This window comes from Octopus bimaculoides, chromosome 22, assembly GCF_001194135.2.
Source record: "Octopus bimaculoides isolate UCB-OBI-ISO-001 chromosome 22, ASM119413v2, whole genome shotgun sequence".
Taxonomy (NCBI): domain Eukaryota; kingdom Metazoa; phylum Mollusca; class Cephalopoda; order Octopoda; family Octopodidae; genus Octopus; species Octopus bimaculoides.
In genome coordinates this window covers 17,132,767-17,151,088 of record NC_069002.1, presented here as the reverse complement: position 1 = coordinate 17,151,088, position 18,322 = coordinate 17,132,767, and the positions used below count along the sequence as shown (strand labels likewise).

Genomic DNA, 18,322 nt, shown 5'->3' with positions numbered 1-18,322 from the left:
GTGAAAGAGTACAGCAGGGTTCACCACCATCCCCTGCCGGAGCCTCGTGGAGCTTTAGGTGTTTTCGCTCAATAAACACTCACAACGCCCAGTCTGGGAATCGAAACCACAATCCTATGACCGTGAGTCCGCTACCCTAACCACTGGGCCATTGCACCTCCACTATGGGTTGGATAGGTGCTGATGAAGAGGCAAAAACTCCTGAAATATGTCATATACCCATTACCTGTCTTTCATTTTTGATCTCATTGTGTACATCAGGTGCCAGAGATATATATGAAGCATTGTAACAAAATTAGTGCTGGCTATAATTTCTACAGAAAATTTGTAGAGATAACCTTAACAACATGTAAAGAGTTTCCTATTAGAAACACTTCAGACAGGGAATATTCCTGTTTTATTATAAATTAGCTCTGCAAATAGTTTTTCCATAATTCTCAATCTTAATATGTATCTTGACTCACATACAGCACCAACTATGGATACATATTGATTGTAATATTGGAATACGCTTCAAGAGGAAACAGCTGGGATTTACCCTTACTTATATAATATTAATTACACATAAATACATATATATGTGTGTGTATGGATGTATGAATATATGTGTATGTGTATACACGCACATTTCACTTTCGCTTGTCCCAACAGGTCTTCGCAAGCAGAGTTTAGTGTCCAATGGAGGAGACATTGGCATGGGGGCCAGTCGTTAAATTTAGTTCGATTCCGATTTCACTTGCCTCAAAACATGGGACAGAGTACTGAAGGTTAATCTCAGGATGCTGAACCTTACAGAAGAGATAACAGTGGATTTAGATAATTGGTTATTTACTGTGCTCGAGGAGACCCAAGCATCATAGCAAAGGTGATAACCTAAAACTACTTAGGTACGCTTGTACATGCAGTAACTCTGCCCACCCCTCTGTTCTCTCTGTCCCATCAAGCATTTCTTCCAATACTTCTCCCCTAATGCTTATCACTCCTTTATCTATAGCATTACTTGGCTGCTGAGAACAGAATTGGCACATACAACATACCCTCCCTTCTGGTCACCTCCACTCCCACCACCCCTGGAAACATTTCCATATCTCATTATCATCTCAGCCCATACTATTCCCACCAGTCACCTGCTTTTGTGCCTTTAACCCAATCTCTTTTCATTGGTGAAAGAAATGTGGCTTAGTGGTTAGGGCATTCGGCTCACAATCGTAAGTTCATAAGTTCTTTGAGCAAGACATTTTATTTCTTGTTGCTCCAGTCCACTCAGCTGGCAAAAAAGAGTAGTACTTGTATTTCAAAGGGTCAGTCCTGTCACACACTATGTCATGCTGAATCTCCCTGAGAACTACATTAAGGGTACGTGTGTCTGTGGAGTGCTCAGCCACTTGCACACTAATTTCACAAGCAGACTGTTCCATTGGTTAGATCAACTGGAACCCTCATTGTTGTTGTAACCAACAGAATGCCAGTGCCAGTTCTTTTCTTTGCTCTATCCCAATCTTAACACTTTTCTTATCTATCACCTTACACCTCTCCTTCCTGGTATTTCCCTCAACCACACCTCCACTCTTGTTCATCACTCACTACACTCATCTCCACCCACAACTCCTCTCAACTCATCTCCCGTAACCCACTGTCCATATTTTCTCTTATGGTCACCTTGTAGCTGGAGAGTTTGCTTTGGCACTCCATCACTACTTTCCTTTATCTCCTCTACTATTCCCATCTACCTCCCTATATAATAGAGGTTAGCCATCTATCTCCTTTATAGCAAGACGCCTGTGCCTGTCCCTTAATCTTACTTTTGCCTTTCAACATTCAGTATGAAACCACTTTCCCCTTTCAAATACTCCCCATTTAGCAGTGTGAGCTTTTTCCCTTTTCCTCTCCTTGTTCTTCTTCTGTCTTGCAAGTTACTTGATAGCTTCACACACACAAAAAGCACCCAGCACACTCTGTAAAGTGGTTGGTGTTAGGAAGGGCATCAAACTGTAAAAACTGTCAAAGCTGACATTGAAGCTCATTGTAGCCTTGTGACTCACCAGATCCACTCAAATTGCCCAATTCATGTCAGCATGGAAAGTAGATGTTAAATGATGATGATTATCTGTATATGTACATGTGTGTGCTCCTTTACTCTGGAACATTAAAGAAGTTCACTGCAAAATTTCTCTGTATTCACTTAACATTTCTTGTACTTCTACTCAATGTGTAAAACACACACACACACAAAGCCTGTCGGAAGAAAATTTTTCCCAAACAGGATTCCGCAGCACTGATTGCCTTCTACATTCTAGCAGAAATATATTAAAAAACTAAAATGTACACATCTTAAATATGTGACCGCTGCTGTTTCATGTGTTTGTACTAAAATATAAAGATTTTGCATTTTTTTACTTTTCAGGGGAGTTACATCTTGTTTGCTTAGCTCCTCTTACTAATATAGCCACTGCAATTACCTTAGATCCAGATTTTGGTTCAAAACTCAAGAGTTGCTATATGATGGGTGGAAATTATAAAGGTAATCTTACATTTGTTTTCAATCTTACTTTGATATTTTTCTTTTCTTTTTTTATTTACCTTATTTTAATCCACCTTAATTCTGTATTTTATATTCATTTTGTTATCTTTGATCTTTTACTTGTTTCAGTCATTAAACTGTGGCCATACTGGAACACCACCTTGAAGAATTTTTAGTTGAATGAATCAACCCCAGGATGTATTTTTTTAAAGTCTGGTACTTATTCTGTTGATTCTCAAGCAGTAGTGGGGAACAGTTTCCGTCTACCAAATCTACTCACAAGGCTTTAGACGGCTTGAGGTTATAGTAGATGACACTTGTCCAAGGTGCCATGCAGTGGGAATGAACTTGAAACCATGTGGTTAGGAAGCAAGCTTCTTACCACACTGTCACACCTGTGCCTAAACATTATGTTCATTTTTTTCTGCCTCAAAAAAACACTGATAAAACATGCATATGATTAAAAGTGTCTTGTGACCATCACTTCTGTTTCCCAGACACTGGGCACCCAAGACCAATTTGTCCCTTTCAAAACAATAAGGTCTGATTTGAAAACAAGTTGGCTGCTATTTCTAGAAAGCTGATTCCCTCAATTGGCCTGTGACATGTAGGGATTTTTTCATTTGATTGTGACATGTTGGTATTTTAAGTAGGGTGAAGTATATGCATCAATTTCATTACAGGAATATTAGAAAAACCATGTTATGACATCAGTTGGAGTTAAGTGTAGAGTTCATACTCAGAAATGTTGAATCATGGATCAGTTTTTATGTCACAACACTGCATCCTTCAAATACATCTTGCTTCCTGAAATTCACTAACACAATTCCTGATGTGCATCCTTTCCTCTTTATGCTCCTTTTACTGTTCACTATATGTGTCTTATCCTGTGTACTATGCATGCAATTTTGGCTGTCATAGCTGTCTTTCTTGACTTAGACATTTCTTTCTGTCCCTTCTTTTACTCCTTTCCGGATGAGTTGTGCATCTGAGCACTGTATAACATATGCCCATTATTGCTATTATTATAATTATGTATTAAGACAACACCTTTCACAACTGCATACACAAAAACTTCTTTGTGCTTGAGTACTTTGTAATTATATTCACATAATTATTTCAACGATGTCTAAATATCCAAATATGGGAAAACCTTCCCACTCAAGATCATCATCATCGTCGTTTAACGTCCGCTTTCCATGCTAGCATGGGTTGGACGATTTGACTGAGGACTGGTGAAACCAGATGGCTACACCAGGCTCCAATCTGATTTGGCAGAGTTTCTACAGCTGGATGCCCTTCCTAAGCCAACCACTCCGAGAGTGTAGTGGGTACTTTTTACGTGCCACCGGCATGAAGGCCAGTCAGGCGGTACTGGCAATGGCCACACTCAAAATGGTGTATTTTATGTGCCACCCGCACAAGAGCCAGTCCAGGGGCACTGGCAACGATCTCGCTCGATATATTGTGAAAATGGATGTTGAATAACCAAACCATTTTGCAGGCTATAAATCTAAAATGACAACTCTACAAAGTGACTAAAAGCTATGAAGTGACTTAAACAGATTTTTTTTTTCTGTCATATATATTCCAGGAGTTGGCAACGTATCAAGAAGTGCTGAATTCAACTTTTACAATGACCCAGAAGCAGCAAGCATTGTTCTTAAGAAACTTTCTTGTCCAATAACACTGATAACATGGGAACTATGCGAAGATTTAAAGCAACCTACAGTAAGTATCAGAAATTCAGGAATCAAATAATGGGAACAGATCTGTTGGTGTGGTTATCAATTAGCTTCGATTCTACTGCAGGGTGTCTCAGGTAAAAATCTTCCACCACAGACTTCAGATGACCAATACTTTGTCCTTGTGAGTAGACCATGAGTGAATTTCTCAACCATGCAGCCAGGCTAGATTCCCCTTTTCATTCCTAAAGGATCCAACTTAGACCGTTTCTATGAAGTCAATACCTCTACTGCCCTTAGACACACTTATAAAAAAAAAATTTTTTAAAAAATCATTTCAGCATATGCAAGGTCTGATGAGCAAGTATCCAGACTGTTGCCATGGTAATGAAGCTAAAGCATGCAGAGTGAAGCCGCTTGGCAAAGATTGACCTTGAACCCTGCTGCTGTGCATGCACAGTAAGTTTTGATGTTCTCACTCACTTCTGCTGTTTACAGCAGTGCTTGGAAGGAAGGTGTGTAGCATGTGATCGTCACATTGACCACAACAGAGAAAGTTGACATGGCAATACCTGCTCAGAGGTCTACACAAAGTTGCAGAAAGTGTATGAGTTGCACACAAGTGTACAAATGGTTCAGACGTTTCCAAGATGGCTGAAAAAAATATTGATATTGATGAATGCTCTGGGAGACCTGCAATCAGCAGAAAGCAGAAAAACATTGCAGATGTGTGTCGCTGTGAGGGGATATCGTCGAATCACGATCCTTGAGTTATCAGAGGATGTGCAGATTATTTACAGTTCATTTCAGTTCATTATCGATGAAAATTTGAGTATGAGACATGTGTCTGCCAAGTTTGTGCCGCAACTACTTTCAGCTGACCAAAAAGACACTTGGGTTTCACTTGCACAAGATCTCCTCTATTCTGCTGAGAACAATGAAAACTTTTTGAAAACTTGGCGTTTTTGCATAGGCCTCTGAGCAGGTATTGCCACGCTTTTGGCAAAATTTGATGCAGACTCTCTGCTTAACTTTCACATGCTACACACCTTCCTTCCAAGCACTGCTGTAAACAATGGAAGTGAGCTAGAATGTTAAAACTTAGTGCTCATGCACAGCAGAGTTCAAAGTCAGTCTGTACCAAGCGGCTTCACTCTGTGTGCTTTAGCTTTGTTACTATGGCAACAGTCCGGATACTTATTGATCAGACCATGTATGGAATAATCTCCTTATGTCTGTTGATAGCTGTCAAGACACTATATCCTTCAAAGATTCCATGCTTCCCAAAATTCACTAACACTACACCTGACATAACTATGTACCCTTTCCTTTTTATGGCTGTTTTGCTATTTGCTTTTCTGTCTCATGTTTTATCCTGTGTGCTTTCCATGTATTTCTCACTTTCATTGTTTTTCTTTCTTTGACTTATGACTGCTTTCTCTCCCTTCTTTTACCCTTTTTTACAACCACTTTATACAAAAATCTCATTTCTATTATCATATTTGAATTTTTTTTTATAGTCTTTTTTTAAAAAGCTGCTATCACATCCTGGCAAGAAAACTGCCCTTATGCAAAAAGTCTTCAAAAGTGCAATGAAACTGGTGGAGACACGCCAACGCTATGCAGTAATGTGTGATGAACTAGCTATAGCAGCTATCATGAATGATCAGTGTGTGTTAGACAGTGTGGAACTTTATGCAGAAGTAGAACTGAATGGATCTATAACCAGAGGTCAAATGGTACCAGATTGGAGAAACATAACAGGCAAGCCAGGTAATGTTCGGATTGTGACAAAAATGGATATGAACATTGTAGAAGACATCTTGAAGAAATGTTATGATTTTTAAACCACAGACATTATATGTGCATGCATAACCTTCTGATGTCACGTGACAGTTGTAAACAACAATATTGTTATACAAATGGTCTCTTTCATTTCCAGTTTTCTGGGAAAACATGAATCTCATTGTACTGATGCAAGCATGGAAGAGTGAACTTTATAATGATGATGATGTTGATACATTGAAACAAGTGTGTGTGTGTGTGTGAAGGTGGTTGTGTATGAATAAAATGGAAAATGTTAAAAGATTTGGTCAAAAATTTTATTTAATTTTTATTTTAAAATATATTGGAGAATTTATATTGGTGGCCAAGGGCTCTTAAAAGCTCAGTCCTCCTCATCTGTATCTAGGGTAGGTAGGTAATGTAAAATGGTAAAATTCACTTCCAAAAGTAGCATTGGAAGCATTGTCAAATTGAGTATTTTGCAAAATTTTGAAGAAACCAGAGTTTAATCTCTTCTTGCGTATTTAATTTACAGAGGAACGAGAATACATAGAATACTGGAATGGATTATATGGTATAATGTATGAGAAGTTAGAATATCATATTCTATGAAGAAGAAGTAGAATGTGTGTAAGATATGAAAATTATTACAAAGATAGAGTATAAGAGGAGAAAGTAAATAAAAAATTAGGAGGTACTTCTACAAATCCTTATACATAGACAAAATATTTAATGGAAATGTAATTATAACTGCTTTTCTAAGCATCGAAGTACTTTGAAAGAAAATGCTATGTAGCTCTGGTTTCATGCTATTTAGCAGATGAGAGATAAATTTCCCTCTATTCTACTGCAGGGCATCTTGAGCAAAAGCCTTCCACCATAGACTTCAGTTGACCGATACTTTGTCCTTATGAGTGGACTTTAATAGATGGAAATTATCAAGAAGGTTGTTATGAAGTGAATTTTTCAACCATGCAGATTCCTCTTTTCATTCCTACAGGATCCAGCTTACATTCTTGACCATTTCTAGGAAGTCAATACCTTTACTACCCTTGGGCACAGTTATCTATATCTATAAAAGAGAGTTTGTATGTGTGTGCCAATTTTGACATTTCTCATATAGAAAATGTGACGTCATCCTCATTGTATAAAATATTTACGAGAGTTGAGTTATGGAAAAGATTATAATTTTAAAATTTTGTAATGGAAATATGTCAATGAACATAAAGTTTAGTTGGTAGCAGAAATAGTACTGAATCTTTTGATAACTTCCTTTGGCACACACACAGAGTTAAAGTTCTGTATGAATTATGTTATTTTTTGCTGTGCGCTAAATTACTGCTCAAATTCTATGGAAATAACTATTTCCTATTCTGTCATTCCTGTTTGTGATGAGCATATTCCAAAACCTGATTTTCCATTTAAACTTACAAGGAAATTATCTCAGAAATCCTGTCATTTACCTGTTGTTTCTAGCATGTCAAAAACAAACAAATTATATTTGCCACATTCGTAATCTGTGTATTTTACCACGTGCATAAAAAACAAAATTCGAAAAACAGTTAAAAATTAGGAAATTTCGATGGGGAGGGGGGAAATTATAATTTTGAAAACATGATTTCTGGGCAAAATCATATTAACCCCTTTTTACTCCATGAAACAGTACATAGTTTGTGATCCTTCTTAAGAACATAAATCACTTTCATGCAAATTGTACCCCCCCCCACCTCTTAACTTTTGGACAAACAATAACTTGCATTACGCCATTAATCCACTCCACTATATATCAACTAACAGAATGCATTATGCTTATCAAGACAGAACGTAGCCAAATCATTCACAGTTTACCGCTTCTTCTCATAATAACAGTATACAACTTGACATATGAATTTTTCCACATCTTTTCATTCGTTACTAAAAAAATCAAATTATACAATGCACAACTTCCAATTGCTATGTCTTCCATCTTGTATGTTCCTTAATCGTTCACTCTTTTCAGCCATGCCACCAAAACGAAGACATTCTCATTTATCTCTACAAACAAGGGCCGCAAAAAAAACTGCCTCTATTTGTGCTCAAGAAAACTCACTTCAGCAATGCCCAAATATATAATATTTCAAAACAATCGCTGACAGCAGAAATTCTGCTCTAAATTACACTTATTGACTGGGATGAACGCACAATGGCACACAGTGGTGCACTAGAAGCCCTAGATAAGTCACTAAGGAATATTAGAAACAATACTGCCATTATGGGGGGAGGGGGCGCTTAACTGTTGTCCTCGCAGGGGATTTCTGTCATATTACCAGTCATACCACGGGATACGTGAGCTGATGACATCTATGTATGTCTGAAGTTTTCACCTCTGTGGAGGTTTGTTTGTCAGCTTTCATTAAGCAGCAATATGCAAGCTCGCCTCTACAACCCCTTAGCTGAGGAATTCTTTCATCAACTTCTATAAATTTAAAATGGTGCCTTACCATTGAATAACACCCTGCAACAGCATGTACTGCAATATGGACATGTGGTGTCTAGATTGGCCGAGCTTAAAGAAAAGGTATTTCTCACATTGCAAGACAACTTCAAAAACATAGCATGGTTCACAGAGAGAGCTATTTTAACACCTTGGAATGAAAGCATTGATAAAATAATCCATGAACTCCTCCACGTTCTACCTGGAGATGCTTCAACATTTGTTTCCATTGATACTACCATCAATGAACATGCTACTGTTGAGTATCCAGTTGAATTTCTCAACCCTCTACAACCCACAGGACTGCCACTGCATTAGCTGCTCCTAAAGAAAGGTGCACCTATCATGCTCTTGAGGAATTTCGACCCACCACAACTATGCAATGGTACAAGATTGACTGTAACTACAAAGACAAGTCATGTCCTACAAGCAACCATTATTGCTGGCTGTCATCGAGAAGAGATCACATATATTCCATGCATGCCCCTCATTCCCTCAAATGTGCCATTTCAATTCAAACGCCTCCAGTTCCCAGTGTAATTATGCTTTGCTATCACGATCAACAAAACCCAGGGTCAAACTTTAAAAATTATGGGTCTCAATTTACAAATACCCTGCTTTTCTCATGGACAACTATATGTCACATGCTCTCAAGTTAGCAGTGCAGATGACTTGTATATTTATTCTATCAATACTTGGCTTATGCAAAACATAGTTTACCCAAAAGCATTTCACTTAACACATGTTGAAGTGTGCAGTCTGCCCAAGCATTAGAGATGATGCTTTTCACAATGAAGCAGCTTTCTTTCCATGTACCTTACTTTCTGCAATGTGGATACCTATACATCCTCATACGTCATCCAATTTTTTAAACCTGTAAGTCTAGGTCATTTTGAGGGCAACATAAGGATTTCATTCTAATCTAAGCTGTCATTCTACATGTTTTTGGTGTCAACAATTTCAGCATTGTTCATCACAAAATGACCGAAAAACAAGTTTATAAAGAAGAGTTGATTGTTTCACACTCCTTGTGTGCTGATTCTGCCCATAAGAAACAAATTATACAATGTGGCTGTAATCATAACATCCAGGCAACACAGTGATGCACTGCTAGTATATAGAAAAAAGTTGAAAATCATTTCAGTATTTATGACTTATGAAAAAATTTCTATACACTCACAATTAAAAAAAAAACAAAAACAGACTCCTTATGTCAGTTGTTTGCTGTCAGGACACTACACAGCCTTCCAAGATTTCATGCTTCCCAAAATTCACCAACACTACTCCTGACATACCTGTATACCCTTCCCTTTTTTGGCTCTTTTACTGTTTATTTTTCAGTCTTTTTGTGTTGTATATTGTGTACAAAGTATATATTTGTTACTTTCATTGCTGTCTTTCTTTGACTTATGGCTGCTTTCTGTCCTCTCTTTTACCCTTTCCTGACCACTTGTAGTGCACTTCATGCAAGAAGCTCATTTCTGTTATCTCTTTTGAATTTTTTTTTTCAGTCTTTTCTTGAGAATCTGCTATCACATCCTGGCAAGAAAACTGCCTTTATACAAACAATCTTCAAAAGTACAATGAATCGGATAAAGGAACACAAAAGATATATAATGTGTGATGAATTCGCTGTGGCTGCTATCATTAATGATCAGTGTGTGTTAGACAGTGTGGAACTTTATGCAGAAGTAGAACTGAATGGATCTATAACCAGAGGTCAAATGGTACCAGATTGGAGAAACATAACAGGCAAGTCAAGTAATGTTCGGATTGTGACAAAAATGGATATGAACATTGTAGAAGACATCTTGAAGAAATGTTATGATTTTTAAATCACAGACATATGCGTGTGTACCCTTTTCCTGATGACACATGACTGTTGTAAACAACATTGTCATACAAGTGGTCTCTTTCATATCCAGTCTTCTGTGAAAACATGTCTGATCATGGAGGAATTATTACCTTGCTTGGAAACAGGTGAGAGTTAACCATTTGAAAGTCATCCAGCCATAGAAACTTTGTCTCAATGAATCCCATTGAATTCATAGAAGCATGGAGAAGCAGACATTATAATGATGATGATACATTGAAACTTGTGTGTGTGTTTGTGTGGGAATTAAATTGGAAAATGTTAACATATTTGGTCTGAAATTTTATTTAATTTTTAATTTAAAATATATTGGAGAATTTATATTGGTGGCCAAGGGCTCTTAAAAGCCCAGTTCTCCTTATTTGTATTTAGGGTAGGTAGGTAATGTAAAATGGTAAAATTCACTTCCAAAAGTAGCATTGGAAGCATTGTCAAATTAAGTATTTTGCAAGATTTTGAAGAAACCAGGGTTTTATCTCTTCCTGTGGATTTAATTTCTAGAAGAATGAATTCTGTCAATTTGATATTCTCTAGTTACACAGCATGAAGGTCTCCAGAAACTAGGTGATGACATTCAATCTAGCAATGATTAAGTCCACCAACAAATGATTACTTTTGATTTATGCTCAAAGATATTCCAGCCATGGCTGTCCCATTTTTAATTCAGGCACAATTTTTGTTGGGCTGCATTGTTTAATGTGTTGTTCTTGTTTTGTAAATTGTAAGATGTGATGAGATGGGAGATCTGACAGCTACTTCTAGCAGCTCATGCAACCACACTGCAACACTGGAGTTCTCATCTCTGAATGTAGAAGAAATTGGTGAAACAAGTAAAGGATTAGATGAATCATTCAAGAAAAAGCGGGCCAATTCTAATGGTTTTTCATTTTGAGAGAAAATCTAAAATGGAAACCCACAGATTACAGAAGCACTGTGTTCCTGAAAATCTTGTCATAATGTGGAATTCCATAATGCAAAACATATTCTTTTACTTATGTCATCTTCATGAACTTCCATATATACCAGAAAATAGGTTTCATTTTATGGAACAACGCAATAAGGCAAGATTTGTCTGGTTCCATAATGCAACTGAAACCTGTACATCATTTCAACAGCTAAGTTGAAGCACACAGAATAATGTCCTCGCCTTTAGGATACTGCTAGATCAAACACCAGTCTAGGATATCTATCAGATTTTCTTGATAACTGTGAACACAATTTGTTAAATTAATGTAGCTTACTGCATCATTTTATACTTTTTTAGACTCTGACTTGTAATATACTATTTAATTTTTAAAATAACGAAAAGTTTAGTGAGATAACATTGTAGTTATTAATCTCTTTTGAACATAACATGAAATTTTGCAGGAGGATTTTAATTTTGATCACTTCAAAACATGAAGTTAGCCATAATTTTACTTCATGGTGCACCAGAGATAAAATATATATAATTACTGGTGTACTTTGTATACAAAGTACCCCCCCACCCCACCAAAAAAAAAAAAAAAAAAAAAAAAAAAAGAAAAAAAAAAGAAGAAGAAACTGATATTTTAGAGTTGAAAATTTAGTAAATAAGTCTATCACTGACAGCTAATGAAATACTTGGTAGTATATACGCTTTTGTACACATACAGAGAGGGAGTAAGATAACCATGGTACTATTTACAGTGTCCTTACCAATGAAAAAGTGCTAAGTTAGTGAGAGGATTTTTATAGTAGATGGTCTTCATCAAAATTTGAACCTGTATGTTTAAGTTTTAAAGGCAATATATCTGACAAACAGCATTACTGTATTTGGTAACATCGACTGAATTACTGTTGGTAAATATTAATACCTTATATGGTAATTGTCATCATCTTTTAACATCAGTCTTCTGTGCTGGCATGGTTTCTAATGGCTGGATGTCCAAATGCAATGTTAGTGTTCAGATATAGTGTTGATTGTTATGTGGTGCATCCTTTTGGATGTGCCTGTAGATGTACCTAGACATATGTCAATTGGTAACTAGACCTTTACCCAACAACTAGGTTATGTGTTCCAGCTAACAGTTGATTATATATCAGTACTTGACTAGTACTTTATTAGCCCAGAATAGGTGAAAAATAATTGTCTTCTAATGATTCTACTAATATAGAATCCACTGCCATAGACTCCAGACTTTCATCCTGTCATTCGCATGTTTCAGGTGGCCATGATCCCCGCATATTGTTAATCGACAGGAAATTGAATAGTATACAAGAAATATTAGCAAGACAAGGAAATGGTTAAATAGAATCATTACTAAACATTTGCTTCCTAAACATGTTCAAATCTTATTCCTCAGATCCAACAGCCTTCTGAAACTTCCTTTTCACTTTTGGTTTTACCTTTTTTCTTTAGTATGGGTACACTCTCTGAGTGGTTGGCGTCAGGAAGGGCATCCAGCTGTAGAAATTCTGCCAAATTTAGATTGGAGCCTGATGTTGCCATCCGGTTTCACCAGTCCTCAGTCAAATCGTCCAACCCATGCTAGCATGGAAAGCGGACGTTAAACGATGATGATGATGATGGGTATGACGTTGTCACTTGACCTGCTAGAAATGGCAGCCAAACTCCTTCAAATTGCACTTTATCATCTTAAAATGTGACAGAAATTTGTGGATCTAGGATATAGGCCTAGATACATTATATTGTTAACAAAGGTGGGATGATGATAGGACTGCGGAATCAAGGATGTTCCAGGGCTAAATAACAATTTAAACAAAACCTTTTCTTCTCTAACTTCATTCATCTCAATTTTATATCATAGGGATGGAATACACTAAGAAATAAAAACGTCACAAGCACGGCTTTTTCTATTCCAACCAGAGCCTATGTGAGAAAAAAGAGGCCTGTAAAAGCCCATAAGTACTTCAGGGAGCACCTTTCTCCAAAATACTCTTGCACAGCACCCTAAAATTATGAGGTGACCCTTCCTCTTTCAGAAATTGAAAATATCCTTGTTGCACCTGGCACCAACAATAAATGGTAAAGAAAAAACAAAGAAAAAAAAATTGCACAAAGAAAAAAAAACACCCAAAGTTGGCTGAAAGACAAAATAGAAAGTGAAAAAAAAACAACAAAAAAAACTTTTTTTTCTAAAATATAATTTTATAAAATTCAAAATATAAATTTTATCAATCAATACTAATTTTTTTTTTAATCTCTTAACAGAAAATATTCACTTAATTGTGAACCATGCTCACAAAATGTACATATTTCTGCACATAAAAACCCATTCACTATGCATACATCATTTTGCCAACAACCATAATAACAAGCAAAGCATGTTTATTGTTATTATTATAACGATAATGAAAATAAACACTTAAATAACAACAGCAGTATCATATTAGACAACTATTTCATTTACACTGAATTTGGTCTTTCAACAGATACAATTTCATCAAATTGTAAATTTATTGTAAACAATAACAATATAGGCACAAAGCCAGAAATGAGGTGGGACAGGGTACTTGCTTATTTAACCAACTCCAGTTTTTGATTGGAGCTTTACTTTATCAACCCTTAAGAAAGAACAGTGGTTCTCAACAAGAGTTCATATAAGATTTTGGGGTGGGGCCCATGCTAGCAAAATCGTAAATTGGGGATCCACTGAAAAGTTTTGAGTTAAATGTATGTATTGCAAGAAACAGCTACATTTCTTTTCTCTAACGTTTTACCTTGTTCAACCTATACAAGTGAATATGTGAATAACAAAATAAGAATTTTGAAAAAGTATCTATAAAATTAGTTAATAAACATTGAATGGCAATGGGGTTCCACCAGAATAAAATAGTAAACAAAAGGGCCCATAGGTAAAAAAATGGTTGAGAACTATAACCTTAGAAGGATGAAAGGCAAAGTTGACCTTGGTGGGATTTGAATCCAGAACAAAAAAAAATCATGACTAAATAATAGTAATAAAAATAATAATTGTTTCTAATCTAGGCCCAAAGCTAGTAATTTTGAGGAGAGGCTAGTTGATTACCTCAACTCCAGTATTTGGTTGATACTTTATTTTCATCAACCCTGGAAGAATGAAAGGCAAAGCTAACCATAGCAGGATTTGAACTTGGAACATAAAGACCCACAACTCAATATTTTAAGACATTTAAAATAAAATCCTGTGCTCTAATGCTTCTGTCAATGCACCATTTTTTAATAATTTCCAATAATAGGTGCAGGCATGGCTGTGTGATAAGAAGCTTGCTTACATGGTTCCGGGTTCAGTCCTACTGTGTGGCACCTTGGGCAAGTGTATTCTACTATAGCCTCAGGCTGACCAAGGCCTTGTGAGTAGATTTGGTAGACGGAAACTGAAAGAAGCTCATCATAAATATATACATACACATACACAAATATATATGTTTGTGTTTGTCCCTCACCACTGCTTTGCAACTAATGTTAGTGTTTATGACCTTGTAACTTAGCAGTTCAGCAAAAGAACCAGGCTTAGAAAATAATAAGTCCTGGGGTCAATTCACTCAACTAAAAATTCCTCAAGGCTGTGCCGCAGCATAAATGCAGTCTAATGACTGAAATGAAACAAGTAAAAGATAGGTACAAGGCCCAAAATTTCAGGGATACAGGGGTTAGTTGATAAAATTGACCTGTAACTGACCGGTACTTTTATTTTATCGACTCCACCCTCCCTCCCCAGAAAGACAAATCTGATCTCAATGGGATTTGAACTGGGAATGTAAAATCCTGAAGGCATTTGATCTGGTGCTTTAACAATTTTGTTACTACCACCTTCAGAATAATTGTTTCTGAATTGTGATTTTTTTTTTGGGGGGGGGGATATGGTTTTGTTGATTCAACACCCAATACTTGCCTGGTACTTTATTTTTACCAGTCCCCAGTGTGATGAAAGGGAAAGTTAACCTCTAAGGGATCTGAACTCTGAATATGAAGTGTTGGAACAAACACTGCAATATATATGTTCTGACACTGTGACACTAATGATTCTGCTATTCCAACACCTTCATAATAATAAAAACAACAATAACCCAACAAATTCTGTCCTAGTCACAGTCATATACTAAATATATATATAAAAAAAAACAACACATTTTGAACAATTTGTCCACCTTTACTCCAGCAATCATCCACACACTTTCTATTTACCAACAAAAATTAGCCAACAAATAAATTGTAATTTCTCTAACTTTACTTTGATTGTTAGCGAATATTTTGATCTGTTATCAATCAATCAATCACTCTTGGCTATCTTTAGAGAATTCTGAGTGGGCCTGTTTGCTGTGATCATGTTTCCTTTAGCTTTGATAACACCTCGGCACTTAACAACAACAGAATAACACACAGCCCATTCCATTGACCAGTTCTCAGAATCCATCTGGGTGGTATAGCTTCGGATGATTTCTTGAAGTGTTGCATCAGGAAACATGGCTTCCAGAGAGAAATGAAGAGAAAAAAGAAAAGGTAGAAAAATACTGACAAATTTACAAGTTAACTTAAATACATATTCTTCTTTTTGTAGACTTTGTTGACATGCACAGTGACAGACAGACACACAAACAGCAGCAGCCACCACAACTATCACTACCAAAATCATCATTTTTTTAATGTCCATCTTCCATGCTAACATGGGTTAGACAGTTTGTTAGGATCTGATGGATTTGAGGATTACATCATGCTCCAGTGTCTGCTTGTTGTTGAAACAAATGAAAACCATGGAATAAATATAATGTCACACAGCATTCTTCACATTTGTTTATACTCTGCAATAAGCAAACAATAGATTTTCTGTTAATTTGAAACCTAAGTTTCCACAGGAGAAAATTTTCCATCATACACTTCAAGCTGCTGATCCTGTGAATGCTACCTGAGGTAAGAGCCTAGATTATCTAATTCCTCCTTGGTTATATGTGTATGTGTGTATGCCAGCAAAGAATTGCCAATAAATCAGCTTGTTCATAAAGAATGAGTTTATAGTATGAGCTATGTCCCATTACAGAGTGGTAGTGACGGTAGTTTCTTCAAGAAACTAGATGAGTTGGCTACAGCAGCTGGAGTCAGGGATAAATCCAAATTGTGAGGGCTGAATATGGCTGTGAGAACTCCAGAAGTTCCAGAGTGTTTCTCTGACATAGGACTCCATCAGTCTGGCGATGCAGCTAGTAAGACTGACTGGATGATAGTCGACAGGTGAGGTGTGATCACCCTTTTTGAATATGAGAATGATGCTGGCAATTTTCCACTGCTCTGAAGGCAGAATTGAAAAAAGAATGAAAGCTGGTGTAAATGAAAGAACCCACCACGTTTGAGAAACAGATAAGTAATGCCATCAAAACCAGGAGAGGCATAATTGCGTTTATTCCTGAGGTGGTGTCACAGTTGTAGGTGCAAATTTTACAAATGTTACAGAGGTGGTGAAGATGCTACATTTGGATTATCAACAGTAAAAATGCCAGCATAGTAGTCAGCAATAAGTTCTGTGCATTCTTTGGGATCATCAGTAATCCGACTTGTGTGGGGATTGCAAAGAGGGTCAACTGGAAAATGAGGTCTCTGCTTCGAAAGTACAATATTTCCAGAACACTTTGTTGTCAGGGTTGGTTGCTATATCGTCCAACCCATGCTAGCATGGAAAGCGGACGTTAAACGATGATGATGATGATGATGTTGTTCAAATTCAAGCACTGCCTTTTTTTTTTTTGTTACTTGCTTGAGATGGTTAGATGACCTATTGTGTCTTCTGCTATTCTCCTCTGTTCTATGTTGTCTGTATTCTTGTTCAGCATCACGATGCTCTTTCTTGCCAAGTTGGTCAGCTGAAGTCTTCTAAATTGCACTTCTGAGATTTTTAAAATCACTTAACTAAACTATCTGAAGGTAGGTGTCCCAGCATAGCTGCAGCCCAAAGGTTGTAACAAGTACAAGAATATAATAAAAGAAAAGCAAGATGAATACCTTTAGGGTCATTGTGGGTAAGTAACTGTATGTCTGTAGCCTTGGCATATTCAATCAACTCAGGAGGCATGGTACAGCAGCTTGCTAAGTTCACTTGGTTTATACAGGGTTTTACCTGCCAGAAGTGAAATGGAAAAGAAACCCAAGTGAATAATACACACACACAAACACAAAAAGTATACACATACTTTCACACATACCTACATACACATAAATTCACTGGCATGCATATTTACACACACACACACATGGGCATACACATTTACACAGGTTTATAGAAACACACACTGGCTTACATATATTTACACATACATAGACACACACACATTTGTACAAACCTACACACAGAGGCATACATATTTATACTTACCTATACACACCTACACATGCATGCACTCACGCACACACAAATTTAAACATACCTACAACTTACATGGTTCCACTCTCCCAAAAAACATCTACAAAGAGCCATTAAATATTTCCTACATCGTGTCTTTTCCTTCTTTTTTACGATGCTAGTGTAAGGGTTGAGGAAGAATTAGCTATTATTTCTAGCAGTATGTAATATAGAAGGTCACATCTGTTGGTTGTGCAAAGACATGAGAGGAGGAGGAGGAGGAGGAAACACTGAATCCTCTTTCTCCTTCTAATCTAATCCAAACTGGTCATCAGTCTTGCCAATCATTGCTTTCATCAGTTACCAGGTTCGTCAGTCATCAGTCTCACTGGTCTGGGAGAGCCTACATAGGCTAAGAGTACTACCCATTCTGCCCTGACTAACATATTCTCTTACTGTCCCAATGGTTTCCAAAGATACACATATATACAATATATATTAACATAGCATGGCTGTGTAGGTAAAAACTTTGCTTTGCAGTCTCATGGTTTCAGATTCAGTCCCACTCTATGGTATCTTCTACTATAGCTCATGTGAACCAAAGCCATATTAGTGAATTTAGTAAAGAGAAACTGAAAAGATGCTTATATATACATATATATATATATATATATATATATATACACATGTGTG

The 18,322-nt window shown here is 36.7% G+C and overlaps 2 protein-coding genes across 6 annotated transcripts in view; one reads left to right on the top strand and one right to left on the bottom strand.

Moving 5' to 3' along the window:
- Positions 1-10,606, top strand: part of LOC106872257 (inosine-uridine preferring nucleoside hydrolase) — a 40,267-nt gene extending 29,661 nt beyond the window's left edge. For 3 of the 5 annotated variants that reach the window (XM_014919211.2, XM_014919204.2, XM_014919182.2), the window contains exons 4-6: positions 2,405-2,521; positions 4,116-4,252; positions 5,727-6,294. In XM_014919211.2, the coding sequence (XP_014774697.1) occupies positions 2,405-2,521; positions 4,116-4,252; positions 5,727-6,053 (581 nt within the window). In that variant the 3' untranslated portion in view covers positions 6,054-6,294. Of the gene's footprint in view, positions 1-2,404; positions 2,522-4,115; positions 4,253-5,726; positions 6,295-9,975 lie in introns of those variants that run through there. The other 2 variants (XM_014919197.2, XM_014919190.2) reach the window with 2 other exon arrangements.
- Positions 10,607-13,523: 2,917 nt separating this feature from the next.
- Positions 13,524-18,322, bottom strand: part of LOC106872290 (glutamate--cysteine ligase regulatory subunit) — a 30,589-nt gene continuing 25,790 nt past the window's right edge. The window contains exons 6-7 of the mRNA XM_014919223.2: positions 17,293-17,407; positions 13,524-15,768 (exon numbers count right to left, since the gene is read on the bottom strand). Coding sequence (XP_014774709.1) covers positions 15,572-15,768; positions 17,293-17,407 — 312 coding nt within the window. The 3' untranslated portion in view covers positions 13,524-15,571. The remainder of the gene's footprint in view (positions 15,769-17,292; positions 17,408-18,322) is intronic.